Raw genomic sequence first — 10057 nt, forward strand, 5'->3', positions numbered from 1 at the left:
TGTTAGGATTTCATTTAATACAAATATGTTAGGCACCAAAAAGAGGCAGACCTTGCTAGAGAAGGCTAAAACAGGTCATGGATTCCTTTCCCTTTTCCCAGTTTGGAGCCACATAATAGATGTGTAAGGAATCAATGACAGAGGTGTTCTTACAGAAGAAGGTTATTGGCCTATGAGTAGAAAGAGCTGTGCAATTTCATATCCCCTCCTCCCATGGAGGTACTTGCTCCACTTCTATCTCAAGATGATTAAAAAAGAAGTCACAAAATCCACTCATAGATGTCCACTGTGAGAGAGAACTAAGGAGGGCAATTGCTATCCCTACCCCAAACAGAAAATTGCATACCTGCTTTAGTGCTCTCTGAAACAGAGTGGATAGAGAACTCTTAGGTAAATTTGGCCTTTATTCTCTATAATCTGAAGAGTCTAAATGACTAGCCTGATTCTTTCCTGAAGAAGTCTAAAGGTAATAGGCTTATTTGAATGACCCAATAGTGAATAGAGTTAGAAAGATCTTCACTTCTAGAATCTGACAGGGAGTTTGCTAAGTCTATCAGTTCATATTTTATTCCTCCCTCACTCCCTCCATCCTTCCTTCTTCCCTCTCTCTCTCCCTCCCTCTCCTCTATGCCCTTCCCATGAATGCCAAAACAAATAAATGCCAAAACAAAACAAAATCATGTTGGAATTGTCTTTAAAAACTGTCTATCTGGTGAGATGATGCTAGCAGGGAATCAGGGTGGATATATTTTGGAGTGGAGCTGAGGGGGTGTCATCCAACATCAGCCATCATATAGTATAACTCATGTCAGGGAATAATGTGATGCTATAGGTCCCCAAAAGTGGGAAGGAGAAAGAGGGTATCTTCATAGAACCCATCCAATCTCCCCATGAAAGAATAATTCAACATTTAGATATCTGTCACCCAGATAATACAAAGTAAGATCTTTCTCCTCCTTTAATTATCTTCTATCTTTCCACTCCAATCTCAAAAAATAGTCAAAAACAGCATAACAAGAGCATAATAAGCCTAACAGCATAACAAGCATAACAAGAACAGCATAACAAAAAATAGTCAAAAACAAGCATAACAAGCCAAATCCTAGGTCAAGCTTGATCAAAAGAATAGAAGAAAAAAAAAAAAAACAAAACTCACTGGGAGGTTGAAAGATCAATTTACATGAGAGTTTAATACCTAAAAACAAGATTATTTTAAACTCTAAAATAAAGAGAAAACTTATAGGATTTGTCTTAGATATTGTCCAGGTGTGAGGAAAAGAGATTCAACAGATGAGGTTTGAAGAGAAACACAATTTCTAGGCTGTACATAGCAAGTTCAATAAATCTGTTATTGGGAGGTACAGGCAAATTTTAAGTATCATCTCCTAAGAGAAGACATGAAATTAAAGATCTACAAAAATCCTTAGGAAAAAAAATAATGAAAGACGAAATCAAGGCAACTAAACTAAATATTCAAGCAGAAATAATGTTACTACTTCAATATCTGTGTATCTCTATGTTCAATATGTTAATAGTTAAGGTTGACATTTTAATCACCTCAATCATACAAGCAACTGCTTAATTAACTTTGGCATATGATAGCTTAATATCAAAGTGCTTAAGCTTTAATTTCCAGAGGAGTATGAACTTACACCTAGAAATTGGGGCTTTATTTTTTTCTGAGAATTTTTGCATGCACATTCTTTTCTCTGGTCTCATGAGTTTGATAAGGAAAATAATATTTTCTTTGTGAAAGCTGTAGGAAATGAGATATGGAGAAGTTAAGGGACTAGTCTGAGTCTTCTTGAATATTAGTTGTACAGCAGGATTAAAACTCCTCTAATCACATTCTTAGGGCAATAATCCAAACTACACAAGTATAGCCACCCTTTTGCTTTCTAACGGTAAGAAAATACTTGGATTGTTTTGAGATATGAAAGGCCTCTCTAGTTGACTTTACTGAGAGGGTTGTTTGCTATTCATTTCTCCCATATTCTGGAGAATAAATATCCTTTAAAAGAAAATAAAAAACCCTTCTTTAAGTTACACATTAGTGGCTTGGAGTAAAAATAAAATTTAACTCCAAATCATATTAATCCCTATAGTATTGTGATAAGATTGCAAAATATGGTAATAATTCTATATCATTAAAAAATCATTGTATAACTCTATAGATAAAATGCCATGTAAATGCTAAATAAGTAGCACTGGCATTACACTCTCCACCCATTAATAAGGAAAACCATATGAATAGCAAATAAAATAATAGTGGGGAAAACAAGAATACTTTTAAGCAAAGATCCTTTATAATCATTGAAACCCTGCCATGAACACAAGTTTGGTTGTAGAACCAAAGCCTATGTAGTAAGACAAATATGTACTTGTTCCCCTTCAATTACAAGTATGTGTCATTCCAGGGGCACCTGGGTGGCTCAGTTGGTTGAGCGTCTGACTCCGGCTCAGGTCATGATCTCACAGTTTTTGAGTTTGAGTCCTGCATCGCACTCTGTGCTGACAGCTCAGAGCCTGGAGCCTGCTTCAGATTCTGTATCTCCCTCTCTCTCTGCCCCTCCCCACTTGTGCTCTGTCTCTCTCTGTCTCTCAAAAATAAACAAATGTTAAAAAAAAAACATTTAAAAAAACAAGTATGTGTCATTCCAGCAAAGTCTACTTGTATTTGAACAATGAAAAGCCTGTTAGGGAATGGCTAGGAAACTGTGGCAGTGACAAGGAGCCAGAGCCCTACTAACATATTTACAACAAAGATAAAGTCTCCAAAGTTAACATTATTTCCCTTCAATTTGAAAAATTCTTTTTTTTAAAGTTTGTTTATTTTCAGGGGCACCTGGGTGGCTCAGTCAGTTGGGCGTCCGACTTCAGCTCAGGTCATGATCTCACAGTTCGTGAGTTCAAGCCCCAAGTCGGGCTCTGTGCTGACAGCTTAGAGCCTGGAGCCTGCTTAAAATTCTATGTCTCCCTCTCTCTCTGCTCCTCCATGCTCTGTCTCTCTCTCTCCTTCAAAAATAAGTAAAAACATTAAAAAATTTTAAGTCTATATATTTTCAGAGAGACAGAGACAGTGCAAGTGGGGAGGAGCAGAGAGACTGAGAGCGAGAGACAGAGAGAGAGAGAATTCGAAACAGGCTCCACGCTACCAGCACTGAGACCAATGTGGGGCTTGAACTCATGAACTGTGAGATCATGACCTGAGCTGAAATCAAAAGTCGGATGCTTAACCAACTGAGCCACCCAGGCACTCCCAACTTGAAAATTTTTTGACATGGAAGCAAATTTCAAGTGTGTAGAACAGAGACCTGTATCATTAAGTATTCTGTAGTTCAATTATTTTGAGGAGATTATTCTAAATGAAGTCTAAGATATCAGACAGACATTTATGTAACTACTTAAATTAAAAGCCAATTCTTAAATTCCTGCCTATAAGTCAAATATTTTGTGTAGATGGTGATGGGCAGCTGGATTTTGAGAAATACTGGGTGATCATATTTTTCTTTTTTCTTTTTTTTCCAGGTACATGTTTGCCCCAGGGTAGACTGTTTGAAATTTTACACCTACAACTAAGCAATTAACTATGCTGAGGAAATTGTTTTTCTTCTAAATAAAACCAAGTGGAGGATTTAGAAATATAGGAAAGAATAAGGTTGTAGCTAGAGATGAATTCTGTTAACAAACAGGGTTATAGTGAAGAATCACAAGATCCTCTCTACAAGCAGGATCATAGCCTGTTAAAGTTAAAACTATGAAAAAATTGGTTATGGGTCAAAATCTTTAGCAGCCCACCGTAAGAGTCACCTGAAGCATTTCTGTTCAGAGAACAGCTAAGAACAGAAAATATTTACAAGTCTTGAACTCAGTTTTCTTCTTTTATAATTCAGTGTGGGGCACCTGAGTGGCTCAGTCAGTTAATCATCCAACTCTTGGTTTCAACTCATGATCTCAAGGTCTGTATAAGTTTCAAGCCCCAAGTCAGTCTCTGTGCTGACAGCATAGAGCCTGCTTGGGATTCTCTCCCTCCATCTCTCTCTCTCTCTCTCTGTCTCTCCTTCCTCTGTTCATGTTCTAACTCTTTGAAAATAAACTCAAAAAAATAAAAAATAAATTAATAAATGAAATAAAATTCAGTGCTCAAACTTCAAGGTAAGGGTTACATTTAATATCAGAAAGTTAATCAAATTCATGTCTATTCAATCTATCCTTGAAAAAAATTATGTTATAAAAATCTTATTTTATTCTGATAGAAATAAAAATATATTCGCTTTTAACACTTATTCCTATTTATTCTAAAAAGTTTCTATTACATTAAAATTTCTATTTCTTTTTTCTTGTTAGGGTATCTTTACTCTGAGGTGGAATGTAGTCACATTGAAAGAGTTTATAAAATTGTAAAATTTATTTTAAAACCTGTATGTATGAAAAGTTGCACATGGAGTGTATGTAGTTTGTGAATATAATTACACACACATTCACACATGTATGCATATTTTATTTTTTCAGCCAATGTTTACTCACACATGAGTTGGGTTTACTAAAATTCTTCCTAGGTATTCCTTATCCTTTGTGGTTTATATAATATGCCCAATGTTACAAATGAAAAATTCTGTATATGAAATTGACTCATTATGCTCAGTTGAATAAAATAGCATTATTCAAAGCACTTGTAAATATTAAATATGGTGATAAATAAACTTCTAGAAATCAGCAAAGTAAATACCACTTTTTTTCAATGTGGGTCTAGGGTACTTATTGGAAGTGAATATTCCTGAGATCCATCCCAGAAATAAAGATTCAGAATCTTTCAGTGTAGGGTTCAGGAATCTCCATTTTGGCAAGTTTTTTAGGTGATTCTTATGACAGCACTATAAACAAGATACAGGACAGTTTACATAATTTTGAGTTTCAGAAACTAATATTTCCCACACAAGAAGAGATATTAGGTGCTAACATCCTCATCCCAATGCTTTATATCCTCTTTGTTTTCCTTTTGTGTAAACACAACATAATAAATTTAGTCAATTTAATAAGGGGTAAAAACTTATTCTTTGCAGGTATACAAATGAAAAAGTCAATTAAATATTTGTTTCTTAAAGTTCCCTTCAACTTTCTAGGTGGTTCTACTGCCACTATTTACCCCCCAAACCTCTCTTAAATTGGCTCCTAGGATCCCACATTTTCCCAGATGCTTTTTTGTCCTCCTTTAGAATCAGCTTTAGACATCAAAGCTTCTATTTCCATCCGGCCCTATTCAGCCACTCAAATGGCTTTTTTTTATGAGATTGCAGCAAACTAAAACTCTGATCACATTCTCTGCACTGAACTGCAATGACTCCATTCCCTCTCATTACTGAGAAAATATGCAAATCTTCCTATTGGAGAGTTTACATTACACATTATTTACATTACTTAGAGCTATCTAAAAAGCTCATCTAGGGTACTAAGCAAAGAATTGAAAATTAAAATGCATCACTAAAGTTTTACTTTTTATATAATATTGGAAAAGTCAGAGCTGTGGCAACAAAAAGGCATGTTAAATATGATACTATTATGAAAAATAATAAAATTATATATTTTTCATTAAAATAAGGCTATTGGAGATAAATAAGAATATCTTCATTGATTTAGTTATAAAATTGTTTACTAAGATAGACATGAAGAGGAAGGAAAGACATATTTCCCTATGTCCTGTCTAGATTTCAATCCACAGGTTTCATAACTGGTAACAATATGAGAATGATATTCTATCCATAAGCAACTATCAACTCTTTAATTCCTGAGACAAATTAAGAGCTACACAAAACACTGAACAGAAATATATATGCATAATTTTTAAATAGAAAAAATGATTTTCCAGGATTCCACTCAAATGTATTGCATAGAACAATTTCCAGTGAAAGGTAGTATACACTTCTGAGAAAGCTACCTAATCTTATACTCTTAATGAAAACACATTCTATTTTTATAGTAAAGAACAAAGGTATGAAAAGTGCTGAAAGAATTAAGCAGAACCTCTCTCTGCTTAAAAACTCCAAATAAAAAGGCTTTCACTCCTTGTTTTCCCTGTGTCTCTTCTTTATCAGAAATCTTTATCTGCCAATACCTACCCTAGAGAATGGAGGACCAGAGAAGTTAACTAGAAAATTTTGATAAAATAAAAGTTTAACCCTCATGCCTTTTGTCTTCTTTTGCCACAACTACTACACAAGAGTATCAACTCCCACAAAAACCTTAGGGCAATGACTTGATTTCTTCTATAGCTAGTTTTTTTCTCTTCTTTTTGTGGGGTGCTAGGTGGAGGAAGATGAGAGTAATTCTTCCAGAGCTTTACTTCAAAATGACAGTATAGAGGAAAGTAAGAAATGTAAGTAGTGGACTTCTAACTTGACTTTGGCCCTGGCTAGAAATCCTGAGGGTATGTGTACGTGAGGTCCAGGGGCTATTCAGGTGTGTAAATAAATGATGATCTATAGGTGGAAGAATATTCTCCTGATACTTTTGGTGCAATGAAGTTCAGGAAAATTTGGGTGCAAAGCACTTCAGAGCATATAATTGCTCAGCGTTTTTAGGAATTCATCTTCCCCTTACCCATTTTCCATTTAGTGCAGCAAGGCTTTAAGGTATCAATGCATAACTTCACAATTTTGGCTTAACATTTACTTCGTTCGGCTTATTTTTCAACACTGCAGCAAGACCACCTCTTTTCTAGCCATATATCCTCTATAAATTCATCAACTACATTATCCACCCCATGCCCCAGTCCTCCTTCCACCTCCTGGAGGGTGTAGAGAAATCAGAATAGCCCCCACCCCCCCACCCCCCAGAGGTTTTTAGTGCTCTCTGGCTCCCTTGGCCTGTCTGCACTATAGGGATGTCCTGTATAGAATTAGAGCTGTCCTATGGGATTAGATAAGCTTCTTTTCCTTTTGGCCCTAACTGGGACTGCTGTCCCTGGTGCTGAACCATGTCTGCCCATCAGGGAATCTGCTGCTAGGTCAATGGGGCTGAATAGAAAATCTGGCTGACTGATCTTAAGAATGTCCAGGTGCAGGAGCAAGCAATACTTTGGTGTACAGGAACAGAACCCCTCCCTGCCACATACATACATCTCCTGGGTGTGATCCAGGATCCCATTTGCAGCTTTCTGCTCTAGACCCCCCACCCAAAATGCCTCCAACATGGCCTCAATTGCCGGCATGTATCAGTTCAGCCCACCTCCATATCAGATTGCAGTATTATCAAAATGCTACTCCCCAAATACAAAGTCTTCATGACGTTAGCTTTTCTACTCTAAAACAAAACAAATAAAACCAAAAAAAATTAAGAAATAAATTAAAGTGACCTTCCCCTTTTCTCCCTCTCTTTTCTGCCCCCCTATTTTCACATTCCCCTCATTTATAACCCCATATCCCAGAACAGTGTTTAAAATCTGGGTGGTCTCCCTATTTCCACATCCCTCCCCCTCCCCCACGTCTCCGGAACAAAACAACGCTGAAAACAGCACATCTTACCCGGGGTAGAGCGATAGCAGGATCAGAATCCACACCGTCATTTTCTGTGAAAATACAGGAGTCAAGTAGTCTGAGCTTCCTGTGCTCCATATATTTGTCGGACTCATCGCTTTTTTTCCTCCTCTGCCTCTAGCCTCTTGGTTGCAGAAGGATCCCTCCCCTTTGTATTATTATTATGCTTATGATCTGATGGTGGCTCCCCCCACCTGCCTCTAGTAGGTCCCTTCACTGAGATGCTGTGTTGCCATCAGCTCTGGGAACTAATATTCAGGGGGCAGAAATAAGATCAACACAAACGCTTGCAGATACCATCAAAGCGTCAGCTCTGGGAGCGGCTTCCAAGACTAGGGGAATAATGTATTTGAGGCAGGGGGAGGGTACAGGGAGAGACGCACACCGAGACAAATAAGGGAGAGAGATGCGCGCACACTCTACACATACTCCTGCCCCTGACACTTACACATATTCCCCCGGTCCATCGTTTTAGGATTATTTGTTTGCTGTTTTGATTTTTTTCTTTTAGTGAGGGCAGGCAGGGCTAAGGCTGTGTGTGTGTGTGTGTGTGTGTGTGTGTGTGTGTGTGTGTGTGTTTAAAAGAAATTAAAAAAAAAATCAAAGAGTCTCTGCGCGATTAACTATCACGCAGATTAACTATGAGGTCAAAGTGGAAGTGATGCACGCTGCTGCAGCACGAATTAACACATGCGTGGTGTCTTCCCAGCGCTTTTAAACTCCTTACTGCACACACAAGCATGCAAAGACTGACTTTCATGGGAACGAGAGATGCTTTAGCAAGCCCCTAAACTATATCACCAGTGACAGAAGGTTTGTCTCATCAGATCTGCCAAGAATCCTTATTAAAATCGTGAAGTCTTAGAAGTCACGGTTACACTGTAGGAGGAGGAGGGGCAGAAGTGGGGGATGGGGGAGGAATGACCGTTTCTCTCTAAATCTCCCTGTAGGGAAACAGATTTGGTGAATTTTCCATTTGAATGAAGGGAGAAAACATTGATAGAATTAAAAGACAAGAAAAAATTCTATGCTCCCCAGGATTCACTCCTCCCTTTTTTGTTCCCCTTCCCCAGTGAAAATGTAAAGACACAAACACTTGAAGGATGAAAATAATTACACTGAGATAGTTGTTTAGGTAAAGAATATAGACCACAAAATAGTGGCTGCTTTTTGAAGAGAGTTGGTCAAAGGGGAAAGGTCAAGAGGACATTTAGTAATATAAGGAGATTTCTATTCACTGTATGGGAATTGCCTTTTTTGTTGTTGTTGTTCTGCTTGGTGACAATCCTGAAAATTTCTGGGGTGGATGAGTCGTGGTAGCATGCTTCCTTCTTGCTTAGAATGTTACCATGGATACTGATACATGGGAGATATCCCTCTGTGCCATCCTAGTTCATCTGCCACAGAGGAAACCCCATTACTCATCATAAGAAGAAAGTGAAAATTGTTTCAAGTTTCCAGTAGAGTCCAGACCACAGCAAAGATGTTTATGAACAGATACAGGTGAAGAGGACTAATAAGATGCCTTGTTGCCATATAGCAGGGAGTCATTTCAAAACCAGAGGCTTTCTACCAGGTGGGGAACTTGAGTAAGGAGTCCAGGAGGCAGAGGAATAGAATATTCCAACCACAACCCTAAACTCTGCCCAAGGAAAGCAGAGAGAATTGATAGAAGTTGAGGAAATTAATTCTGACAATGAAGCAAAAAGGGTCTAACAGACACACCTGGAATCCTAAAGGCCTTAAAAATCTGCCTCATTTTATGACATTTAAACAGAATCCAGTCAAAACAATAGTCACAGGAAGCAGGCAAGTGACTTCTTTCTATTGTTATTAAAATAGAGGGAGAAAAATTGTAAATCTCTATCTTTGTAATTTTCTGGTTCCTTGCTATACTGTGAAGAACTTTGGCCCTCTTTATGTTTACATTTACTTACAAAAAGAGGCTAGGTTGTTAATAGTTGTATCTTTGTTTTGTTTTAATTTTTCATGTTTATTTGTTTTTGAGGGAGAGAGAGAGAGAGAGAGAGAGAGCGAGCAAGGGAGGTATGGAGAGACAGGGAGACACAGAATCTCAAGCAGGCTCCAGGTCTAAGCTGTCAACACAGACACTAAAGTGGGAATCAGGTTTGAGCCCAGGAACTATGAGATCATGACCTGAGCCAAAGTAGGACACTTAATTTACTGAGCCACCCAGGCGCCTTTTAATGAAGATATCCTACTGTATTTTTGTAGGCTAAGGCCAGATGCCTACCAAAACCAAGCCAATAAGATAAATGAAAGAAAAGGGCTGTGTTTCTGAATAACTTAAGGGTTGGAAATGATACACATTGAAGTGTTCACACCCCTTCTGAATGGAGTTGCCACTGCTCTGTTCTAGTTAGAGTTGCCAGAGGAAATGGAAATATAATTATGAGAAATGTTCCCATTTTTAAAACACAAAGGAAGCCACACCAAACATATGTAGGTCATTAGCTTGCAATTATTGTTTATAGCACATGAAAAATTGATGTGACAATTCTGTC

General features: G+C 37.7%; 1 protein-coding gene across 2 annotated transcripts in view; it reads right to left on the reverse strand.

Moving 5' to 3' along the window:
* The window catches only part of GABRG2 (gamma-aminobutyric acid type A receptor subunit gamma2), a 115988-nt gene extending 107776 nt beyond the window's left edge, over positions 1–8212 (reverse strand). For both annotated transcript variants that reach the window (XM_043596571.1, XM_043596562.1), the window contains exon 1: positions 7521–8212. In XM_043596571.1, coding sequence (XP_043452506.1) covers positions 7521–7627 — 107 coding nt within the window. In that variant the 5' untranslated portion in view covers positions 7628–8212. The remainder of the gene's footprint in view (positions 1–7520) is intronic.
* Positions 8213–10057: the final 1845 nt, after the last annotated feature.

Source organism: Prionailurus bengalensis, chromosome A1 (genome assembly GCF_016509475.1).
Source record: "Prionailurus bengalensis isolate Pbe53 chromosome A1, Fcat_Pben_1.1_paternal_pri, whole genome shotgun sequence".
NCBI classification, from domain to species: Eukaryota; Metazoa; Chordata; class Mammalia; order Carnivora; family Felidae; genus Prionailurus; species Prionailurus bengalensis.